The sequence below is a fragment of the Monopterus albus genome, unplaced genomic scaffold (assembly GCF_001952655.1).
Source record: "Monopterus albus unplaced genomic scaffold, M_albus_1.0 scaffold5.1, whole genome shotgun sequence".
Taxonomy (NCBI): domain Eukaryota; kingdom Metazoa; phylum Chordata; class Actinopteri; order Synbranchiformes; family Synbranchidae; genus Monopterus; species Monopterus albus.
The window spans coordinates 3,299,732-3,324,617 of NW_018127885.1; the positions used below are offsets into that span (position 1 = coordinate 3,299,732).

A 24,886-nucleotide genomic window follows, 5' to 3' on the forward strand; every position below is an offset into this window, starting at 1 on the left:
TGACAGGTATATCCAGGGGATCCAAACTCGAGGTCAAGGGGAACAAAAGCAGAAGGTCGGTACACAGCAGGCGATCTGAATCTGAGAGGGCATAGACAAAACACGGTGGTCAAGAAACGGTAATCCTAGGTCAAACACAGAGAGTCAGGCAAGGGATAAATGCTGGAGAGTCAGAGCTGGGGTCTAGAACAATCTGGCAGCGTCCTGGTGGGAGGACGCTGCCTAAATAGAAGGGAAAAACAGGTGCAAACAATAAGGAGCAGGTGAACTAATGATGAGTAAATAAAAGGGCCAAAAGTGAGGTGAAACAAAACAGGAAGTGATGAGAAAATAAAAGCCTGACAGGAAGCAAGAGGGGCAGGAGCGTGACATCACGTTCATTATGCATCATAGAGATATACACTACATACATAAGCTAATTTTAAAAAAATTAATACTATCCCATAGAGCCAAATAGAATAGCGGATGCTTCAACTACATCCAAATGTCCACTTTAGTGTTCAGTTTGAGCACAGACATGAGAGAAATTGATTCATCTGCAGTGTTTCCATTAACTGGCAACAGCTGCTAACTAGCTTTAGCTCGTGAACTGAGAGCTGAGATCAGGGTGCAGAGTCATTTTTCAGTCTGTCACTCCCATCAACGGGATCTCTAGGTCTGCTAGAAGTTAGCTACAGTCAGCTAAGTTATCCATTCTGAATTACCACAGTTAGTAAAGTGAGGCCTAAATGATTTAAGCAACTTTTAGACAAACAAAGCAAGAATGTACTCAGGTAAATACAGCACCTCCCTACCACCATTCACCATCCCAACATTCAACACAGCATGACATACCGTCACATTCTCTGTTTAAAAAGTGACAGTTGTATATGCTCTACACATGTTATAATAACATTCTTTTTTATATATATATTTGCCAGGTTTAAGTTCAGAGCGACTAACATCAATGGCCAACACACAGAGTCTGAGTACTCACTGCATGTCAAAACTGCAGGTATTTCTAGTCATCCCTGTATTACTCTATATCAAAAATTGAAAGTATAACAAACTATATAGTCCTCATGGTTGTTCTTGCGTGATGTTGCCAATTCCGTCTCTCTGTAGTAATCGGGCTGATGACTAAACAAGAGCAGATTATTCTAGGAGTTCTGCTGTCCGTCCTCTTAGTTGTGTTACTCATCATCATCATCTGTGCCTCAGTCAGGTAAGATGGCAAAAAGCATTCATTCATTTCCAAGCATTAATACATTTGCCAAATCACTGCATTGTTTGTATTGTTTGCAATTTAAAATTAATGCACAAGAAACATGCCATGTGCAAACACCTGTTGAAATATGGCTAAATGAGCACCGCAAAATCTTTTATACATTTGTTTCCATTTTATTCATTTTAATTTCGTATTTACCTTGTCGTTAACTAATTTGTTTGGTTGGCATGTGTGTGTTATCTAATATCAGGATCCATCAACGCAAGAAGGAGGGAGGGACTTATTCACCCAGAGAGGCAGAGATCATAGAGACCAAGTATAAACTGGATCAGCTGATCACTGTGACAGATCTGGACCTGAAACAGGAGAAACTCAACCGGTAAGTTTCAGTGCTTACTTTTACTCTAAAAGCATCCCTGCCAAATATAACACACACATTTTTGGCAGCGGAGGCTGGGTGCACACTACATGATTTGAGGCTTGATTTAGCTGTTCCAAGTAAGATGTTAAGTACATGTCAAAAAGGAAAGATATCTGCAGCCAATTTGATATGTGCTTCTGTCAGCACAAACATTTATAGTGTTGTAGTATGTGCAGAAATAGAAGCTGCAGTACTAATATACAACACAGTATCATTGTGGCTTTATTGTTTACCTTCAGTTCTCTGCAGAACAGCCAAGTCATCCTGTCTCCATCTCTGTAACCACCCTCTCCTACAAATTCAAGCGTCTAGCTCTTCTGTTTTTAGTGATTTTTTTTTTTCTGGCACAAACAAATGCACAGACAGCAAATGCTGCAAGCTGTTCTTTCTCCTCAAGCTACAGTTTTGCATCAGGTGAGGAATCAAGGTCACATTTAGTGTTAATTGTGGTGTATCAAGGTCAATGCTGGTTAAGGAGAGGTGAGAAAAGAGAGGCACTGCAACAATTTTAGCTTTTTTATGAATTGCAAATGTTCATTTAAGAAAACAATAGGCATCAGCATTGAAAGAATTACTAAGTATATAATATAAAGGCCATACCTGAGCAAATATTGCCTGTCTTATTAAACATTGAAGATGACATCGCTTTGTATGCAGTGGCTCTTCATAGTCACACTTGCTGAATAAAGAGGCAGATCCTGAGAATAACTTGCCATCCACTCATGTTAGCAGTCATATACTTAAAAAATAAAGGTTTTTGACCGTTGCATGTTGTGCTTAAGCTGCTCAAGCTGTCTCCTAAGCTCAGACTGACTTCATTAGGACAGTGTGACTCTCTGCTTTGTTGTGACCTGAGTCTCTCCATGTGTTGGAAAGTGAGCTGAGATCTGTATAAACACCACCTTTCTAAGCACAGTTCATATTACACTAACCCACTTTTTCAATCACCGATTGCACAAATAATTTTCCTTGCATGCAGACACATGCACTGAGTCACCTTGACTTACTGAGCGCTCTTCTCCCGCCAGGTATTCTTCCTTCTTCTTTAGGCGGAAAGACATTTATGTCATTCAGTAAGTTGGGCTTTTGCTCTGTGTGCTCCACATTTTGCTGTGTATTTTATTTGCATGTTGCACTCCACTTTGCATTCGTTGCCCACTTAAACCTTTAGAGGATGTCAACAGTTCAATGAATCAGTGAAATCAGCATTTTGCCTGCAGCTTGTTCCTTTTCCTCCATCACTGACAGGGGTTGTAGAGCTGAGCTGACACTCCTGTGCTTGAGACCATTTTAATTTGTTTACCCACTCACTATCTCAAAATTGCTTGGAAGGCTTAGTGGTCTTAGAGGGCACAAATGGTAAGCTTTATCGATAGCTGAGGATTTGTGGAGCCACAAGTCTTCAGTAATGCAAAGCAGCACAAGCTACAGGGAAATAACCACAAGTGTAATGATGTTCAAGTATTCCTTCAGAATGAAGCATCAGTGCTAGTGTGAAATCAAAGTGGATTTGATTAGAAATGGTAATAAATCCTTTGATTAAACATATAATATCACTCACACTCTGCAAAAAGGATCAGTTAAGCCTTCATGGACAGAAATATCATTGTGCAGGCTGTGACTATTGAGTTAATTTGTTTATTTTGGTTGATTTTCGCTGTTTATTTTTGTCTAGGCTGCTCAGCTACAGAAAATCACTCAAGTAAGTCATCCTGAATACATAATGTGAATGTGCACACAGTAGCTGCAGCATAGATCAGCATGTTCTGTACTGCTCAGTATTACATGTTGTGTAACTTACAAGAATCATATTATTATAGGGTTTTTGCACATTTCTCCCTGAACCTTATATTCAGTGTATTCCTCTCTTTGTTAGGCCCATCAGTAAGAAGTCTTTTTTGCAGCATGTAGAGGAGCTGTGTGCCAACGACAATGCCAAGTTCCAAGAAGAGTTTGCTGTAAGGGTTTGCCTGCTACCTGGACCCATGTTTAGCAAACATATAAGTGTGTATAAATATTGGGATAAAAATATGGAATTGCCTGGAACTGACAATCAGTTGCAAAATACAGATAATCAGAGTGATTTCAATGCAGACAGTGAAGGTGCATGGAAATTGAAAACAAAATCAGTGCTTCATTTTTCTTTTTTTCTGGCAAAATACAAAACAAAGCAATTTATCAAATAAGCAATTGGAGAGAAAATCTTACAAGAAGGCAGCAGCTGCAAATACTGTTCTAAAAATACCTTGTTATGAATTATACATATTTCTTTCTTTATTATTCATTATGACTAGTCATATACAGTCAAAGACATGTCAGGAGGTACACGCTTGCCTCTGTGTCCCTATTGCATCTAAGATCACAGTATAAACGTAGTTAGAGGAATTTAAGAGTTTGTTTCCAACTTAAACGGCCTTTAAGAGTTCTCTTAAATGTAACAACAAGTCAAAAGGAGTGTGATAAATAATTTAATCAAACCATTTGATATTTTATTAAATCTTTGAACATTTTGTAATTCTGTTTTACTTTTATCACTAAATTAAAGCTACAGTATGTAACTTAAGCTAGCACTAGACTAAAAGTCAAACTCAATCCACTCTGCTCCGCCCAGCGCTCCCTCTCCAATCTCAACTATGCTCTACTACGATCTGCCACGCTCTGCCCAGATCTTCAGATATTTGTCATTATGAAATTACAGTAAATGAGAAAACAAAACTTTCTGATCAAGCAGAAATAACTGAAAATCACTAACTGGTTAGAGAGGTCAGTCCCAGTCTAAGCCTTTTACATGCTAATATCTTTGCACTGCTGCTGGTGCTGTTCAGTGAGTCTGGGTCACAGGAGGCTTCGACAGCACCTCTCCACATTAAGACAGGTTGTGGAGATTTTTCCAAGTAAAATATTTGAAAAACGTTAGATACTGCATCCTTAAGTCCAAAACAAATTTTTGAACAGTTAAAAGTACATTTAACCTCATTTTTGTGTGGTTATATGATCAGTGGTTGTTATATTATCTATACCCAGGAGCTCCCAAAGCTGCTGCAGGACCTGGCCACGACAGATGCTGACCTGCCGTGGAACAAATCCAAGAATCGCTTTCCCAACATCAAACCTTGTAAGTGGTCAGGCAACAAAATTATCTTCCAGACTAATGAAGCCAACAACAAATATATATCTGTGCTTTATCGCTAACATTAATTGCAGGTACCAACACATTTGCATTTCACATGAATTTATCACATTCTTGTCACTGTAATGTTTTCAGACAACAACAATCGAGTGAAGCTGCTGTCAGATCAAGGCCCTGCTGGCTCTGACTACATCAATGCCAGCTTCATCTCAGTGAGTAACAGTTAGTAGCTGCTCAAAAAGCTATGTTTAATCTGGAGTGTTTCTTTCATTTGAGTCATTATCAGGTTTTGACATTAGTTATGTAGCTGTTAAAACATCCTACACATTTCTATATACATATTTGCTCTTTGATTCTGTCAGAGAGAGTAAAAGAAAGATACAGTAGATGCATACATACTGTAGACTTTTGAGCTTGCACATGTGGCTCTTCTTCTGTGTCCTAAGGGCTACCTGTGTCCCAATGAGTTCATAGCCACCCAGGGTCCTCTGCCTGGCACTGTCGCTGACTTTTGGAGGATGATCTGGGAAACAGGAACCCGCACTATCGCCATGCTCACACAATGTTTCGAAAAAGGCAGAGTGCGTTATTGATTTGATACTATTATGATACTACACGATTTTCATACTGTTATGAAACATGACTGTTATCACCATTCATAAAACAAGCTGGGCTTCCTTTGTTCGCTTTTACAACCCTGAGACAAAAGTCTTATGTGTGTGTGTGTGTGTGTGTGTGTGTGTGTGTGTGTGTGTGTGTGTGTGTGTGTGTGTGCGTATGTGTGTGACATTTCAGATTCGGTGTCACAGGTACTGGCCTGAGGACAACAAGCCAATGTCAGTGTTTAGTGACATTCTAATTTCAAAAGTGTCAGAGGAGGTTTTTCCTGACTGGACTGTCAGGACTTTGAAAGTAGAAAAGGTAACTGAGCTAATAACCTCTCACAAGCGCACATCATTTATAGGACTCTCATTGACATAATGCATTTCCTAACTCCTTACCCTAATGTCAGTCATTATAACTAATTGCCTAACTCTAAACGTAACCCTGAAACCAAGTCCTACCTAGCCCTTTGAAGATGTGTGAGAAAGTGGGGCCTGGGCAAAATGTCCTCAATACCATGGTATTACCATGGATAAAGCTGGTTTTAAGTAGATTTTTTTTCTGAATAGAGCAAAATTAAATAATGTGTCTCCCACTTCCACTATGGTCCATTCCCCAGCCCAGACCTTCTACTAAAGATCTTTAAAAATGGGTTAGAAAATACTGTACATGCCATACTTTTAAAAAGGCTCACTTATTTCCTTTAGCTGCTGGGCAGTGGAGTTTCTAACCAGTGTTATTGGAACAGGAGTGAATTGTGTATCTGTTGGGGACTTGGTTTGGTCAGAATAAACTGCCATTCTTCATTTTAATGAAGGAACATGTCTGTCAGTGCAATAGTGCAGCACAGTGATGTGTTTTAATAGTAACAACACAATGGAGATCCATAGCACAATGAAATAAGTTATATCAAGCTCTGGCTGCAGAGACAAAGCTTGTTAGAATCAGAATCAAAATTGTCTTTAATGGCCAAGTATGTTTGAACATACACTAATTTGACTACGGTACAGAGGCTGTCAACATCTTGCAAAGCAACACGAACAGAAAACAACAATGAGAATTTAAAAAATAGAGCAAGAAAATGATAATAAACTGTGTGCTAACAGAATTGATTTAATATTTGTATATATTTAAATTGAAAATATCATTGGACTTAATCCTTAAGAACTGCTATGCCGTACGTTTTTGCTAACAAAACTCTATTTTACTTCTGGCAAAGAGAAAAGCCTTTCATCTGTCTATGTAAACACTGGAACTTGCATAATAATGAAGGAATTATGAGTACCAATATGAAATTTAACTTCCTGTCTTCTTTCTTGTATAAAATCCTCTGTGCAGTATGGGAACTACATTCTGGTTCACCACTTCAACTACACATCGTGGCCTGAGCACGGGGTCCCGGAGTCTTGCAGCACTTTCATTAAGTTTGTCAAAGCTGTCAGAACCCACAGGCATGACAACAGCACTATAGTGGTTCACTGCAGGTACTGTGGCCCCTCTGTGCTAATGCATACGTAAATAACTGTAATGTTCTCAAAAATGAAGTGCAGCAATTACTTTGGTTTTGATCATTACTATAAATGATACAATAAAAAGTTTGTGTTTTGGGGCTTAAATGGGGTATTAAAGTAATTTAAATGTAACTGAGCATCACAGAGTATAATTGCTCTCTCACTGCCCCACAGTGCTGGTGTGGGAAGAACAGGTGTGTTTATCGCTCTAGACCACCTCATTCAGCACATCAGAGATCACGACTTTGTGGATGTTTACGGCCTGGTGGCTGAATTGCGCAGTGAGAGGATGTGCATGGTACAGAATCTGGTGAGTTCACATCAAATAAAACAGTATATTTTATTCCTTTGTTTAAACTTCACAACCTGGAGAAAATAAACAAAAGATTAAAAAACTGCATTGTCTCAAGTGTTTCCACTACTCTTAAGCATCACCGAAGACTCATAAGGGAAGTGTAGTTGTCCTACTTTTTACTTCATGTCCTGCTGTGATCCCATCCCCATGGCGAAGTATCTGGAAAATTCTTGTTTTGACAAAGAATCTGGCAGTGGATTAAAGGCATATGTTGAACAGGATTCCCCTCTTGAAACAGCATGATAACATTAACCCACTCATTCATTATTTATGGACTGTTGGTGTGTGTCTTAGTGTCTGCAGGGACCCAATGCTTAGTAGTTAATCATGTTATATGTATAAACCACTTATGTGGAAGAGCAAACAAAGACAACTGTTAAAGTTATGGTGAATGTCCATCAGATCCTGCAGAACCACTTCTTATTTACAGTTTATTTGGTGTAATTTTTATTGTTGTGCTCTTAACATAGCTTTTACAATAGAATGACAATGATGAATGATAATAGCTAGAATTTCATGTGTGTTCATTTATGTTTCAACTTAAAAATAAAACGGTATTAAAAAGCTTGATCACAGTAATAAACTATGACGTCAAGAGGCAGGTTATACAAACATACATTTGCTGTAAATTATGATTTAATAGGCTATAATATATCTAATGACAGCACACATCAGATCCGTATCTTATTTTCAAGTTATTACATTTTGAAGAATGTCAGAAGGAAGACAGCTGACTGCAGGGAGCAACATTTGTCATTTTGAAATAAAATTTCATCCATGTCTGTTGTAGCTGTTGTTACATTAAGGTCCATATTATTTTGCACTTCACATACAATTTAGTCCAAGTTTGCATCTGCAAATGTTTTCTTCTTGCTTAATCTGCCAATCAGCTCTGTAGGACAATTCAAGTTACATAATGTTGATCACATTTAAGAGATCCACAATTCATGTGCTTTTTCCACTATGCCGTTATAGGCCATTTGCTGCTGTTATTATTATTGTTTAAGACCTTTTTTCCTTGTACATAGGTTAGACAGTGGAGAGCTGACAAAAATGTTGAACTCAAGTTGACATGGTCGGTGTCGGCCACTAGGATACCCCAAAAAGGAATGATATGATATTATAAGGCTTAATACTGCACCAAATGAGGAGTTAATATAGAGTAATCTGCTCTGCTGTCTGAATCGTCAGAAGGTACAAATCTGTCCTTGTGTGTGCTGTCAGGCCCAGTACATCTTCCTGCACCAAAGTACCCTGGAACTTCTAAACAACAAAGGCAACAGGCAGTCCATCTGGTTTGTCAGCTATTCTGCTCTGGAGAAGATGGACTCCTTGGATGCAATGGAAGGTAAACAACAACAACAACAAAACACACAGAGAAACACTGTGCAGCACAGTGCTCACTCTATACATGTGTGCTGGTCTACAGGTGATGTCGAACTGGAATGGGAAGAGACCACTATGTAAGGGTAAACTGACTACTGACCTATGCCGGGAGGTCACCGGGATGTGCCCTGAGCACAAACCCTGTGTGAGACCACCATCACCATGCAAAGTCGAGAGCAAGGTGTAGGCGAATCGGGAGGTGAACAGCACAGTCTGAACTGAATGGTTTGTCAGTCGACTAAGGCTTTGTTGCTGCACTTCAGCCCATTTCACAGCACAGTCCTCCCTTTACTGAACCTCTTGTGTACTTGTTTTCAAAGAGAGTGAGTGAAACAAAAGGAATTTCAGGAAGAATGGGGTGAAAGAGAAATATGAGGTGACTGAGAGCTCTATCATATGCATAAGACTACAGGTACTTTGCACCAATTGATTTTACTTTGTCTTATAATTACTCTATTTTGTTGATATCATTTGTTTTTGTAAAATAATTTATTCAGCCAAAATGTTGGGTTTTTTTTTTTCATTTTCTTCGTAATTCTGCCTACATCAAGGTGTTGATCCTTTCTCAAGTGTGATTTGCAAAAATAAAGCAAGTTGTATTTTTTTCTGGCCTTGATACTTAACACTAAAACACTTTACAAAATCCAGTATTGCCGTGCGGCTAAACTCATCCTCTAATGAATGAATTCAAACCCTGTGTGCTGGGAGGACACAGGAACAGCATTGTAGACTGATTTCCCATAAGCTCTTTCATTCCACTGTCCTCCCTGCACACCTGGTGCAGATTGGGTCATTACAGGGGCTGGCAGAGCTGCAACAGTTGAGGATCATTATAGACAAGACAGTCTGAGGCCAAGAGTAAAAACTACTTTATTCTTTCATTCTCTTCAAACAGAAAAAAAATTAGAAATATTCCATTAGTAAACATTTTAATCCTTAAGAAATCTCCTTTTTTAGAAATATTGTGAGGGTGCAAGGATTAATGATAGTGCTCCATAGTGAGGATGCAAATTGCTGTGTCTCCATGACAACCAGAGAGAGGGCGGGGCAGAGGAGTAATGTTTTGGGCAGAAAGCAGGGGGAAAGGGGGGAAATGACATCAATCACCCCAGCATGCCCTGACAATAATGATACAACTATAAAATTAGACTCCTCCCTTGTACATTAAATTAAAAAGCAAAACAAAAAGAAATCTCATGCTGTATAGTACATGTCAGTCAGAGTTTATGGTAAACTAAGTGGAGTTGCTGACTGGAGAAATCAAGCGGTTTCTAAGATGAATCTACGCTGGATTTATTGTTGCTTTGGCAGCTATATTCATGTTTGTGTACTTACATCAGTGTGTGTGTGTGGTGTGAACATGTGTGTGTGCCTGTATAACATACACTAAGTTAGTAGTTTATTAGCTACACCAGTAAATTATTGTAGTCTAATACAACAGTCCTACAATAAATCCTCCCTTTGTGAAGATGCTCAGATGTAGTTTTTGTTGAAACAGTTTTAGAGAGGTGTAGTTTTAATTAGGCTTACCTAATAAACAGCCAGCTAAGTGCACGAACTCTGTGTGTGTGTGTGTGTGTGTGTGTGTGTGTGTGAGTGTGTGAGCTGTGATTTACTGTATGTATTTACTAATACAGCATAGCCCTTTACATACCTTAACAGGTGACACTATTTCTTAATAATCCTGTAATAATATATGGTAATTTTAATGATGAATGCAAATCTATAATAATCTGTATGTGTTACCATGGTAACTGGAGTGTATTCTATAAAAGCTGCCTGTTTCCCATCTCTCATAGCGTTAGGATTTAGGACACCCGCAATATTAAATGTGAATAATAATATTAACTATAATAGCCTTTTTTCTTTTAAACTAGATCTTCTCTGTACAAATACATATTTAGATACACACACTGGTCAAACCAATCACTTTTTCAGAATAAATCTATATTACCTATTTACAATATGCCCAATATATTCTATGGTGCAAAAGGTACAAGACATGTTCAGTGTGCCAGTCGGATGATTTGTGATCTGCTGTACAAACTGGCTCAAACTACCAATACTGGACAGATGACACAGTAATGAAATCAACAGTTATTACATGAACATCATCAGTTTTCCCCCTGATTTCACATTCAGTAAAGGAATGCATCTCTGCTTATATAACATCTTCAGTGTGCAAGGAATAACATAATACATTAGAGGGGAGTAGTATTTCTCTGGGGTGAACTTAGTCTGCCCTGTATTTTTATTCATGTTTAAACTAAAGCAGACTAAGGCAGAGAAACTGTCTAAATCCAAAGGTAACACTGATATTCATACTAGGTAACCTACTAGGAGTAAATGTACAGAAGGAGAAAGGCTTCACCTGCCTGTTTTTGCCTTGTTTTGGATGAATTATCAGCTCTACTCCCTACTGCCCATGAGTAAGCAGAATGAACACAGTAAACAAACACATAGCTCTCAGTACAACTCAGAGGTGCAGATTACATGTTTCAGTGCTGCAAATCCTTTCCTGACCTTTCTGAGAGCACAACACCACAGAATCAGGGCAGTCACCCAGTAATGTGTGACTGCCCTGATTCTGTGGCACACAAGTTCAGAAAAACACATGAGATTGAAGCACAAACATGTGATTGTCATCAGAATATGGTTTTAGATTACTTTTAGTGAGCAGCAATGTCATATACATGACAAGGTAGAGATGTCAAGTGTGGTAGAGATGTTCTCTTTTAAACATACTAATTATCTGTTCCTCAGAAAATGAAGGAAACAAATAAGCTGGTACTGTTCTTCACATTACGTAGAGATGAGAAGAAGAATGATTACACTGTTGAGATTAGCTGGGTTGAAAATTTCCTCACCGAGTTTGGTATCTAAGTGAAAACCTGGACCAAACAGATGTGAACTTCACATCAATATCTTGAAAGAAAGCCAAACAAAACTGAGTTTTGTCCTGTCATGGTTGCCAGAGTTTGTTTTTCTGACATTTGCCCCTCATTTCCATCATCATCATAGCTCACAGACAGGTTTGTTGGACAGGTGACATTTCAAAATGCAAAGTCACAGGATATGTTAACGATCATGAACTCTAGACAGACAACACAGTCAGCTACTGGGTGACGAGTTAGAGACAAAAAAACTGAAGTTGTACTTCGAAATGACTCCATGTTCAGTACAAACACTGCTCGGTCAAGGCTAAGAATAGATTCTTGTGTTTTCCTTTTCCTTTGTCCTTCCATGTGACTTATCCCTTCATTTATTTGCTGTGCTCTTTTACCATTCAAAGTGAATCGAGTAATGCTCCAGTCACTGTGTGTCTGAGTCATGTCTGCCTTCTCTGAGTTGTAGATGACTCAGACGATGCTGCGAGAGCCACTGGAGTTGCGCCTGCGGGTGAGAGGCATAGTGTGGTGGAGGGGCATGGGAGAGTCAGGGGGACAAAACTGGTGGGGGTGATTGTAAGGTGGAGGGGGAGGTGGCAGGGGTGGCTGAGGGCCATCCCCCTCTTTGACATGAACAGGTGTAGACATGGCCGACTGGATGAGGTGATGGGTGGCTGGGCTTTGGCTGAGGAAGGCCTCCATCCTCCCCCGCCCACTCTGGTCCACCACGATAACCTTGACAATCTGCTGGCATTGAATGAGTGTTTCTGGGCGTAGCTCCCCTGACTGGACAGGGCTTAGCAGGGCGGGCGGTGCAGTCAGGGCCAGAGGCATGGACTCAGTGCTGGGCTGGCTCAGTTGATAGGTCTGCAGCCTGTTGTGAATTGACACCTAGTTTAGGAACAGTCAGAGAACGCATGAGGAGTTACCAGCCTGAACGCAGCCTCTACAGCAGCCCTCTGGTGTGTTACGCACGTGGGCATGCAGGCATGCAGGCATGCAGGCATGCGGACATGTAGTATGCAGAGCGAGGCCATGCAAAATACACAAATACTCTCTTTTTCTTTCAGTCAAGATTTTTATATGATTTACTCTTTCTCTCAATCACATTTGTACACCTCCCACCCCACACACAGCCCAGAAAGAGGAAAGGGTTGCAGGGTAAGAAGAGATGTTGGTCAGAGAAGTCTTGGGATTTCAGATTTGTGTCTGTGTGTATATGTGTGTGTGTGTGTGTGTGTGTGTGTGTGTGTGTGTGTGTGTGTGTGTGTGTGTGTGTGTGTGTGTAAATATTATCAATGAGTGAGAGAAGGAGAAGCTAAAAGATAAAGGGAGCATCAGGAGAGGAGAAAGGTGACACCGAGGGCGTGGTGTCTGCCTAACTAACAGTAATTTACAATCCTAAGGGTCTGACTGAGAGGCAAAGGAGAAACTGGTAAAGGAATACAACAGAGAAAACTGGAAACAGGAAACAGCTTCTATCACTATGCTTATTTAGAGGAAGGGCTGGTTTTACAAATACACATCCACCCACGCACAATCAACACACTGTTAACAGTATCAAGCTTATCTGACTTTGTAGATGTATTCTAGGAGCCAGCCAGGCTTATGGTGGCTTGCAAAGGCTTATATAGTAAGACTGGCAAGCAACAGCTGATGAAAGAAGGGACGTTGTATAGTGAGTAGAGTGGCTGCTGTTCCACTCATGAGGCACACAAAGAGATTGTTTGTAACACCACTACAGCAGACTCCTCTCAGCAGCCTTTGTATCCTCAGCTGCATAGTAGGGATATGCCTCAGGCGAAGCTCTTTTAAAGCAAAGCATAAAGCTGATTTTTTGTTCAGGATGAAGCACAATCCCTGTCTAACCACACACACGCTCACATACAAAACCACACCCACAGAGCTGACGATGCAGATACTTACCTGAGGGAGGCAACAGCAGCTTTGGCACTCACCTCTACTGTGTTGTTGCCAGTTTTATCATATGCATCTTGTTGGCCTGTGGGGAGAAACAGCTCTATATGTAAGTTAACAGGCAGGTTTCAGATTCATATATAGAATGTCAAAACTGTTCAATACAGGTCTTCATAGAGGGGGTTGTCATTTATTTAAATGACTTGTTCAGAAAAACTTTTTTTTCTTGCCAAGAGTTAGATGACATGATTCATGTCTGTAGTGTATATACAGCATTAAGCCACTGTACCACGAAGAGGGAGAAACAGATGGCTCTGTTCAAAGGTAACTAAATTCAGTAGGCTATTTTGTTATCTTCAAACAGAGCCAAACTAGTCGTTTCCTGTATCTTCTAACTTTGTGTAAGAAAGCTGGTTGACCACTGGTTTGACCTGTAACAAAAGAATTAAAAATAACAATTTGCAGCTCCACAAAAGAAGTAAGATTCTAATCGAAAAATCCTTTAAATTTTGATGCTGATCATAGACTTTATAATGAAAAGTGCCTTGAGATGTTTTTTTGTTGTGAATTGGTGCTATAAAATTGAATTGAACTGAATCTTTTAATGGATTCTTCACCACTGGAAGATAGGGCCAATTTCAATATTTTTGCTTCTAACTCCATACATAATACCTACAAGGCTTGGGCAAAAATTGCACCATAACTTCCATGTAAGATCTACCAGACACCAAAGCATGATCTGGATCCAAATAAAAGGCCTATTCCAGATGTGGTGATCCAAAATATGGGCTCACGTAAAACTCACTACTGTGAGACCACAAACAGTGCTCAGACTTGCATCTAAGAACAAATTCTAGCTGAAATGCTACTGATTCAATTGGGTGTTAAAGATTTGATGTATCTTCAAAGGCTACTGAGGTAGAACCTCAGGAAAAACCGCCTGGGAATATTGCTTTTAGGTGTAATGGCATTATGGGGAAATTGAGCTGCCTTGCACTCTTTGAGTGCTGCCATAGGTTCTTTCTTTAATATTAAACATGGCAATTACAGCAACAGTAACAGTTAAAGTTTTACAGTGTGCATTTTTATGTGCCTCACTTCTGTGAAGCTGTCCTATTTTCTCCATTCCCTTTAGTAATGTACTGTATGCATTGTGATGACTAATGTCTGCTTATGCATTTTATGCTGCATGAGCAAAATCAGCACCTGAGGGAGAGCCGTGTCCTGTGTGTGTGTCCACTTGCCCACCATTGGTGTGTATGCCATGTGGCTGGATGCCCTGTTGCCTCTCCATTTCCCCTAAAACATCAAAAAGACAGATTGCAACTAGCCCTATGCAGTCAAGTATGTACAGTATGTGTTTGCACTGGCATATGTAGAGGTGTGTGTTCTTTCCTTACACTGGATGTGTATTTGCTCCATCTCATTGACCTCTGCAATAGCCTCGCGGAGCTCCTCAGCAAACTTCCTCAGTTCTTCCCCACTTGGGGAGCAGAAACTCACCAGCTGTTTCTTCTCGGAGGTAAACGGGCTCAGCATGGTGACGCCATGAGCATAGTCTGAGGAGATACCCCAACAAAGATGATAGTAGTAACATTTGTGATTCTCAGACTTTTTATCTAGTGTCATCATCAGATCAAATTTTAATGTGCTCCCTACTTCAGCTTATCATCAGACAATCCATTTATAAATCCATAAATTACAATTTTCAATTATGAGTAGGGGTGTGAGGAGATCTTGTGCCATGAGATCTCATGATATTAAAATGTGACTATATTTATCATTGATATGAAAAGCTCACGATATCATTACATAACAGAACCAGAGTAGCAGCCAGCATGGCAGAATGTGAGGGTGAAAGAAGGTCACACACAGCTTCAGTTAGAAGCTAGAAGCCCATGCATACTGTAGTTCATGCACAGTTATAAGGTCTGAAGAGACTCATGTGATATCACAGAGGAGGTCAGGACCCAGACTTGCCAGACAGCAGTGCTGTTATGCCCCTGACAGTTAGCTCAACATACTGAGCATAAACTTCTGCTTTAGCATCTTACATTCATTGCTGAAGAGGTGAAACTGCATTCCCAGAAGACCCATTGCTTTACAGAAGGTGTATGTGGCTGAGCTTTTCTTCTTGGGACACAATTTCAGGATCTACAGTAGATACATAATGCACAGCATGGCTGAATTAACATATATTTGATTATGTCAAGATTGATTATGTTCTGCACTGGCTGGAAAATGTTATTTCTCATGCTTATTTAGAGCATTCACATTTTAGTGGTGAATCCTTACCAGCAGCAGGTCATTGAAGAGGAAGACTTCTCTCTGGAGCTGGGACAGTTTCTGTTTGTGAGGTTTGTTGGCATCAGGCACCTCAAACAAACGACAGCAGCACACCAGACGTCTGTGGGGCACAGCGAGGATCTACAGAGGTGAGGTTAAAAACATGAAGATGAGAAACAGAACAGATGACAGAGTGCGGTGAAATAATACAAGGTAAAGAGAAAAGAGACTGTGCAAATAAGTACGGAAGGGAGTGGGGAGCTACTTGAACACAAACATAGATATCGCTTACAGTTTTCAGGCCCAGGATGGACTGCTCTACACGGCTCACATAGGTGACATGGTCTTCATTTGAGAGGAACTCTCTCTGCTGGATCCTTTCATAAATGCCGGCCACCATCTCTCTTGGGATGTCTGCTCCATCATCCACACCTGATAGAGCAAAGGCCCATATAATGTACAAGTCATCACTATCAAGACAAGAAATGGGTAAATTTAAAATAAATGTGCATATTAATGAGCTAAAATTGATGTCTTTGAATCTTCTGTTAGCATTTCTAGTGGCAAACTACTGCTACTTCTAAAAATATGTGTTCTTTTGGGACATTACTGCTAAGTGCCTGCAGGGGCCTTTTGATGATGTTTCCACCTGACTTGTTCTGAATGAAAAATCTTGTAAGAGGGGTTTTAAAAATGTAGATGATGGCGACATATATAGTATGGTGCTAAAAGACTAAAGCAGCTCCAGGCATTAGATCAACATGCTCACCGGCTGAGGATGCATGGAAATACAGAAACAGGATCAACTTGTACTAAAGCTAGTCCAATAAGGACTAAGCTGATGTGCACACATTCTAAATCGTGCATCTTTCAACCATTATAGTTTTGTTCTTGTGTTTTTGGTTTTGGAAAAGCTAAAAATGACACCACCCTTCCAAATCTTTATATACCAGGTGTCGATATTACTAGTCCCCATGTATACAGACAGTTTCATGCACTGAGGAGTCAAAAACTTGATAGGCCTATAATTACGATTGCTAAGCTACAATGGGACAATCTCTGTTCGAAATAGGTTTAGCATATAGTCAACTCAGAGAAGACAACATGTTAGTAGAAACCTAAACTATGAATGTAATGAAAAACAACCATAGTGCTGTGTGAGGCAGAATTTAATCAAAAGATCTTTAGATGCACAGAGAAACTTTGCTATGAGATTTACTTGTCCATTTCATGCTTCAGTGCTCATTATATGATTATTTAAGGGCTGCACTTTTTAGTAAAATGTTTATTTCCAATGGGTTCATCTGGTCGGATGACCGTTCAAAAAAAAAAAACTTGTTTTAATTTGTAGCATCTTTAAGAGACAAAGTTCTTTGTTTGCAATGTGATGTTAAGTGTAAGAAGTTATGTCGTCTAACAAATATTCCACCATTGCAAAAGCTGGTGGCTTAAAAGTACACTGTAGAGTTTTTGACCACTGGTGGTGCTATAGTATGCTTTTGTAGGCAGGCCTGCATGTTTCTTTGTGTTGTGCATGCAGCTGGGCTCATGTACAGTATATGTAGCTTTGAACAAAACTGGACACGCTGGCAATGCAATACCTATTCCTCTCCCAGGATTGTGCTATTCTGTTTGACAGTTGGTGAAAACGTGCCAAAAATGTAATAATGTGGCAGCACAAGCAGTGAAGAAGAAGACCGCTTTACAACATAACCATAACTTTTGTTTGTTTCTAAGAAACTCCACTGGATACTCCTTGTGCATGACACAGTAAATAAATAACATACCTAACGACTGTAGGAGGCCATTGTCAAGGATGAGATATCAACAAATGGTCCAAGAGGACATAACACAGGGACATTACTGAGGGCACGGAGCAGTCTAGAAATGCTTTAAAAAGAAAGAGCCCCCTGAAAGATAACCTGCATTGTGCTGTTTCATAGCTTTCAGATACTGAAGTATTTCAAACAGAGAGAGCAGATGGCTCCATAAACTGGAAATTAAATGATCAAGACTTACAAGTCGGTTCTTATGAAAGTATGATGAGACCATCAACGGACACATTTTGGAATTGGTCCATTGACATTTATCTTCTGAATGTTTTTATTATTCACAGTTGTAGATTATGGTTGTAAATTATTGTTGGTTGTAAATTAAATCATTACATTAAATTGCAAATTAAATCATATCATCCGCTAGACCCCTGGGAAGGTTAACAACATCTGCAGGAAGCTGATAGAGATCCTAACTATATCACTGGATTTGAGACTGACTGTGTGTGTGCTCATAGACGTTTTATCAGAGATAATTTCATTGATTTCATTTTGTGGTTTAGAGCTATGAATTTAAAAAAAAAGTGCCTTTATGCCAGTATGTGTGCTGTCATTGTGTCCTGGAAGTTGTTCTATTGTCACAATTGAGAAGATCACAGAAATCGTCACTACAGTCAGACTAAGGAGAAAACAGAGTTGTGCAATATTATATGAAAAACAAATTGTACACATAGAAGTCAGACTGCTAATCCTGAATAGCCTGAATAAATGAGTGGTCTCCTCTAGGATGACAATGCCCCATCCGCAGGGCGCAAGGGGTCACTGAATGATCTGATGAGTATGAAAATGATGTGACTCATGCTGTGGCCTTCACAGTCACCTGATCTCAACCCAGTTGAACACCTGTTCAACTGAGAGATGTCAGAGCGATGTGTTAGACAGCATCTCCACCCCCATCATCAAAACATCCACTCAGGGAATATCTCTTGAAAGAATGGTGTTCATCCCTCCGGTTCAGAGACCTGGCGAGGCACATGGCAGCTCAACACCTTACTGAAACACTTTATGTTGATTTTTTCCTTTGTCACCCATCTGTACATTTGGGAGCCTCTGTGAGCACAGCGCAGGTGATGAGATTCTTCCAGAAAACCTAAATGTATATCAATAAATCTAATGTGAAACTCAATTAAATGGTTCGACGGCACCGTCTCCGAGGTAGAGCTCTGAATTTAGGATATCATGAGTCGCCTTCTGCACTACTGATGGTAATAAGCAAAGGCAAGCAACTGCTGTGTCCTTGAGTAACTTCATTCATTTAAAAGAAGCTGTCACTCAAAAGACTGATGGTGAGTTGATAAGAAAGTGCTTGTTGTAAAACTTTGACTTCTCCTGCACTTTGCTCCATTTTTGTATTCCTTATCATTCTTTCTGACATATGTATCTCTCTATAAATTCAGTTCAGATACTCTACTCTTAGTATAAATGTTGAAGCATGTCTGTAATTCAATATACCAGCTTTGTCCACAGAGACAACTCACACTCCCTGAAAAGACATATGAAGTACAAATAACCTCCATGTAAACACTCATCCTTTGTCTCACTCATGCATACAGATTGTGCATAGGGACACACTAACCTCTTAGGTTGCGTATGAAGTCATCGAGGCCCATTTTGCGCTGGGGTTTGATGTTGGGCGAGTACATGTCAGTGTTAAGGAGGACCACAGCGAAGGCCAGGATGAAGATGGTATCAGGATTGTGAAACTGCTGCACCACATCAGGATTACACATACAGTACCTCTGGCTGTTGAGAAAAAATAATACAACAGAGATGCGCATCATGAATTTGAAAAAGATATTGAAAAAGAGAAAAAAAAATGTCTCTGTCAATTCTTAAATGAATAATAGTGTCCTGGTTATCTGAAATGTTTCAGAGATGCAGAACATACAATATGACAAAGGGCCATCAGCAGCACTGAAATCCCAGTGATCATTCAAATAGCATCCTGGAGAATTCACAAATCCTACCTTCATAAAGAGGTTAATATTAAAATGTTTGTTTAAGAGATTTTGTTTTAAAAATGCATTGATTCAACAAGTGGTCATTTCAGAAATTGAAGTTGGTACTGCTGTTGAACTGTATTGCTTTATTCTAAGAGGTGTTTTTAATATTTCGTGCACCAGACACCTAACTGGTGAGAGCGGACTGAATATTAAAAACACTTCTTAGAACCTCTGTTGCTTCAGGCTTGAAGTCAGTGTACCAAAACTTAACGATGCATTCCCTAGCTTTGTTAATGTGCCAACTTGCTCTCCCGCATCCCAAAATTTCCTCTCTGCTAGTGTGTTGAGTTTCAAAATATAAACATGAACTAAGCGGAAATCTTGATATTTCTGGGGTTGCAGTTGTGCACAGTAAAAAAAAAAAATCAGGGAGTGCACTGTTAAGAGAAATCAGTACAAATTGTTATAAAGACAAAATACAAAATGGCATTTAAAAGTGCTCTTTCTGAGATTGAGGTATTCAGATTATTTTAAGGCAGATATCTCACTATGCAGCCTGCACTGTTTTATGATTGAAGACTGACTACTCTAACTTCTACTCAGATGTGATGAGCCATTGCTCTGCCATCAATTAAAGTGACAGGACATAGGAGACATTTGACAGTGCAAAATGATTTATGGCCTAAGGTAAAGCTGCTTATGAGATGCTGCATTTGGATTGGCTTTGCTCCATCACTATCCCCAGGCTTCACGAACTCTCACCTCCACCCCTTCATCTTCCACAGCTCCCTCCCTGTCTTTCTTGCTGTCACTTACACAGTGGGCCATTTCAGTGGTGGAGGGATTTTACTTCTGCAGCCATGCAGGATGCAGACATCAAGAGAGCAGCACAGGACTATTGTACTTCCCGGGGAGTATGCAAATTAGATGCCATATATGAAACCTGTGCAACCAGAAATTCTTTTCTCAGACCCCACACCAGATCCAAGGCCAGAGAACTCAGTGTAAGATTTGACTGCAGCCCAGTAGTAAATGCCTTTGCTTTAGGGAGAAATCCTGCTCTGCACAGACACCTCTACTGATAAAATAAGCACAGGCACACACATAGACACATGCACAAACTCACCTCCTGATTTGCCAACTGGATGTAATTCATCAAAGACTGAATACAAGGCAAGATCTATTGTGTGGCTACATGTATGCATAGATGTATAAGTGCATATGTGTGCACATTTATATACTGAGTGAGGAAACAGTTGAGTGATTAAATAAAGCACTGGGCATGTGTGTGTGTGTCCGTGCTTCATTCACACATCTTTAAGCACAGTTCTCCATCTTATGTAACCAGTTCATTTAAACACAAGCACCAAATCTTTATATTTGCATGTGGAAGTTGCATGCCAGCTGGCACAAATACCCATTTGTATAAAAGAATTACTCATGACAAGAGTACAAGATGCTTCAAACAGATGACATAACAACAGTTATGTAACAGACATGGCATTGGACGCCCGGCTATTCCGATAAACCCTGAATGTTTCTGACCTATGGTCACAGCTCCAGCTGCAGAGAGCGTTGCCTCAGATCACTGATAAAATTGTGTTCTGCACCCAGGGGACTCAGCATGTTCTGACTGGCCCTCAAATCAGAAGCACAGAGGGAAAGTCTTATGACTGCTTCCCTTACTACTTTTTGCTTCTAGTAAAACACATTTTCTTTAATGGAAAGGGCCATTTAAAGCCTGTATTCTTCATATGTTTACAGATCAAATGAAAAGACTACAACCAACAAAGAACTGATCTTTCTAACAAGTACTGTCTGTGTCGCTACAGCCTGCCACAGCTTCCTCTGTGATATAGAGCTACAATGTTGCCCAAAAACTATAACAAATAACTATAAAATATATTTGTTCACCACACTTGGAGCATGGCTCTAAGGAAGGCAATGTTTGTCAGTTCACTTTGGTACAGAGTGAAATAGTTCAACAACTATTTGCTCTATTCTCACAAAATTTGACACAAAGATCCTCCTCAGAATCAAATGTGGCACTTTGGTGATGCTTTGACTTTTCATCTAACGGCATCATCAGATCCATATTTTAATATGTTCAGTACTGCGGTTTATGGCCAAATACTATTTCTGCATAACTACTGGCATTCTCATCAACCTCAGCTGTGCTTTGGTGATTGTGTTTTCTGCTAATTAACAACAATTAAAGTGACAACACACAAAACTAACATGGTGAACACTGTAAGCACTAGCCTGCCTGCTAAGCACCAACATTTTAACACTGTCACTGTGAGGATGCGTTGTGAAATTAACACTGAGCTCAAAGTACATAATATAGTGCATATATAGTATACAGACTCACAGAGCCACTAGCATGACTGTAGACTCTTGTCCTTGTTAAATACTTAAGTCTATAATAGTAATGTAGGGCTGTGTGCCACAGACAGGGGAGGAGAGATGGAATGTATTCAAAAAGGGACCTTCATGGTTTTGATATTTTCATTGGATTTACTGAAGAAAAATATAGAAAAATATATCTTATCCTTAAGAAGAAAGCTTCAAGATCACAAAAACACTGAAAGGTCAGTTGCTCAGACAAGCAAAGGCCACATATTGTGACTGCAGAAAAGTAGTGGAAGAAAATTAACAGGCAGCACATTTGATATGGTGAATACACACCTCTAACACTGAATTAGCAATTTTGGTTAATGGAAAATGACATCTTGGATAATGACTTCAAAGGGGTAGTGGCTTATATCCTGCTGGTCACATTGTTGGTATTCTAGGGGAAAAGAGCAGCACATCAGCAAAGGGAGATTAAATGTACACTGCAATGCAACCAATTACTCTGAAAGAGAAAACAATGATGGGCATTTTTATTGCATTTTTAGTCCTGGGGGCAATTGTTGGATATTACCAGGACATTTCAAGGACAGTTCCAGTCAGTGATGGGTTGAGGTGCCAACTGCAGAACCTATTTGTCTGGTGACTTCTGTTTGTTTTTGCCTCAGACAATTTTCAGTCAAAAGGCAAAATAGCAACACTTCTTTGTTGAGCAGTTCACTAGAGCCAAAGATACACAGTTCACTCAAAGCTGCAAAGGGAGAGTGCAAACAGGCCTTACAATGCCTTCTTGGTATTTAAATGACTCATAGACTCATAGATTTAAGTGACTAGGGGGCAGTGACAAAATGAACAGAAAACCAACTTAAGCTAATACCTCATGGGTACCAAACACGCACTAATACATATTAATGCATCATTTTGAATGGAAATAGGTTCTCAGTTGTCCAGGACATACAAAGAGTCTTCAAAGCCTGAAGATATAGCCAAAGAGTGCCATCCAGGGTAGAGAGTTGTAAAGTAGAACATTTATTTTTGGGCTGATGGAACACACACTGATTGCCTGCAGCTCAGATCTCCGTTATGATTGGCTGACAATCAAACACTGCTGAGGTTTCCTCAAAAGGTTACAGGCAATCTGTGTAATTTATTAATGATACAAGGTTTTGGTCTCATCAGAGACTGCTGCAGTGAGCTGGCAGACCCAGTTAAACACTTCATCTGTACAGTCAGTCTATTAGTATGCCATACTTGATACATCTGCCACCCAAATCTGAGATGAAATCGGAAAATACTTTATCTTTTGTTTTTGTGTATTTGCATAATACGTGAGATTAGTTATGTGTTATTGTTTTTCTATTTTGCACAGGTGGCCTCAGCAGAAAGGTCTATTTATTTTAAAAAGTGCAGAGTGCCCTTACCAGTCCTGCTCAATATGTGATACTGTATTAAAAAGTGAAGCCAGAGCCTGTTAGTCAGTGAGGCCTGGTTGTGAGTGAATTGAGAGTCTCACCTAAAGGCTTCGATGAGTCTTTCCACTTTCTGTGCTTCTCCCTGAACACGGACATGAGCCTGGAACTTCCTTAGGGCTTCATCAAGCTCCATGCCTGAGAAATCCATCTCATCCACAACACAACTATAAACAGAAAGAAAACAAGAGAGAAAGGAGGGTGAGATTAGGTTTAGTTGTAGTGTGTTACTGAGAAAGAGAAGGTGAATAAGCCAGCATGTGTGTGTTTGTGAACGTGCATGTGTAACAAGAGCATCCAAGTGCTGATGGCAAATCTTCTTACAGTCATACTTCCATTATGGAGCCACTGCCCTTGAAGAGTCACATAGAGATAACCTGTGCACTCACACCCACAGATACTTGCAAACATCATTGGAAAAGGCATGATGACACGCCAGGAAATAAATGGAAGGAAACAGAGGGATGAGAGGCTGAAATAATGAAATGCAAAGAGTGAGGGAGCAAAAGAGAGGTGCATTAAAGGCTGTGGGCAGACTCTGGCAGTGGGAGTACTATGCACAATATTGTGCATGTGGCCATTTATGTGCAGCATGTGTGTATACAAGTGTCTGTGCAAAAGAAAGTGAGGGTGTGTGCCTGTGTGCGTATGTGTGTGTCTGTGTGTGTTCAATGCAGTGACCTATTTCTAGTCTCTGCTACCACCTCAGCAAAAAGCCTCTCTATCCTGAATCTCTATCTACATTGATGCAGTCAAGAGCTCTAGAACAGCAGTTAAATGGACCTTGGGATGAGATGATGTCATGTCAAGGGGCCAAGGAGTAATTTAGTAAAGTAGCAAATAAAGTTGATTATAATAAATTGATTTTGTTCCAGATGATCTACCACGCTTTTCTATAACGGGGTAGCTCAAGAGTTTGCTAAAAGACAAAGAAAGTGTCATACTGCAGGAGGGTTTTTTCACAACCTAGCAACTGAGAAGATGTTTTAATAAGGGGGCACTCTACCAATTTCACACATTAAGGTCACTATACTTTTTACGATGTCTACTACTTAGCCTGTGAAAATGTATAATGCCTTTTTTCTTTGTTGCATTCTCTGAAATGTATGTTCAAGAATTTTTTGGAATTTGACCACTGAAAATGTAATTGCTGGAGTACCCCCATTAATGGTTTATAACTGATTTATAAAGCCTAGTAAATAATTTATTGAACTTAACAAAGCCATCAGTTAGAATAAAAAAAACGTTCTAAAGGGCGCCTTATTGGAAAGTGGTACAAATGTATAACCTTGTTAAAAAGCTAAAAAAAAATCTAAAAGTGTTGTATGTATGTTGGATTATATTTAAAAAAAACTGTGAACTCACTCAAGGACATCTCTGTTGAACTGCAGCTTGCTGTTCCCCAAGAACTCTCCAATCATCTGTCGACTCAGGCCCTTCCTCTGCAGCAGGAAGTGAGCCACTCCAATAGCCGTGTCTGGGACAAAACCACGTGTGATCAGGAAATGGATACCTCTCTCAGGGTTCCTACACAGAGAGCAAACAGGTGTGTGTAAGAGAGAGAAAGAAAGTGAATTTGTGTAACA

At 39.8% G+C, this 24,886-nt stretch overlaps 2 protein-coding genes across 7 annotated transcripts in view; one reads left to right on the top strand and one right to left on the bottom strand.

Moving 5' to 3' along the window:
- ptprq (protein tyrosine phosphatase receptor type Q) overlaps window positions 1–11,166 on the top strand; it is a 43,489-nt gene extending 32,323 nt beyond the window's left edge. For 4 of the 5 annotated variants that reach the window (XM_020612284.1, XM_020612301.1, XM_020612317.1 and 1 more), the window contains 14 exons: window positions 921–994; window positions 1,105–1,204; window positions 1,458–1,586; window positions 2,657–2,701; window positions 3,304–3,330; window positions 3,505–3,586; window positions 4,653–4,743; window positions 4,894–4,970; window positions 5,205–5,339; window positions 5,554–5,679; window positions 6,700–6,845; window positions 7,047–7,182; window positions 8,452–8,575; window positions 8,657–11,166. In XM_020612284.1, coding sequence (XP_020467940.1) covers window positions 921–994; window positions 1,105–1,204; window positions 1,458–1,586; window positions 2,657–2,701; window positions 3,304–3,330; window positions 3,505–3,586; window positions 4,653–4,743; window positions 4,894–4,970; window positions 5,205–5,339; window positions 5,554–5,679; window positions 6,700–6,845; window positions 7,047–7,182; window positions 8,452–8,575; window positions 8,657–8,694 — 1,330 coding nt within the window. In that variant the 3' untranslated portion in view covers window positions 8,695–11,166. The remainder of the gene's footprint in view (window positions 1–920; window positions 995–1,104; window positions 1,205–1,457; window positions 1,587–2,656; window positions 2,702–3,303; window positions 3,331–3,504; window positions 3,587–4,652; window positions 4,744–4,893; window positions 4,971–5,204; window positions 5,340–5,553; window positions 5,680–6,699; window positions 6,846–7,046; window positions 7,183–8,451; window positions 8,576–8,656) is intronic. The other variant, XM_020612292.1, reaches the window with a different exon arrangement.
- Window positions 9,522–24,886, bottom strand: part of iqsec3b (IQ motif and Sec7 domain ArfGEF 3b) — a 48,392-nt gene continuing 33,027 nt past the window's right edge. The window contains exons 6-15 of one of the 2 annotated variants that reach the window (XM_020612327.1): window positions 24,666–24,827; window positions 23,345–23,467; window positions 19,113–19,279; window positions 15,997–16,136; window positions 15,714–15,845; window positions 15,473–15,572; window positions 14,819–14,977; window positions 14,625–14,717; window positions 13,460–13,503; window positions 9,522–12,392 (exon numbers count right to left, since the gene is read on the bottom strand). In XM_020612327.1, the coding sequence (XP_020467983.1) occupies window positions 11,973–12,392; window positions 13,460–13,503; window positions 14,625–14,717; window positions 14,819–14,977; window positions 15,473–15,572; window positions 15,714–15,845; window positions 15,997–16,136; window positions 19,113–19,279; window positions 23,345–23,467; window positions 24,666–24,827 (1,540 nt within the window). In that variant the 3' untranslated portion in view covers window positions 9,522–11,972. The remainder of the gene's footprint in view (window positions 12,393–13,459; window positions 13,504–14,624; window positions 14,718–14,818; window positions 14,978–15,472; window positions 15,573–15,713; window positions 15,846–15,996; window positions 16,137–19,112; window positions 19,280–23,344; window positions 23,468–24,665; window positions 24,828–24,886) is intronic. The other variant, XM_020612334.1, reaches the window with a different exon arrangement.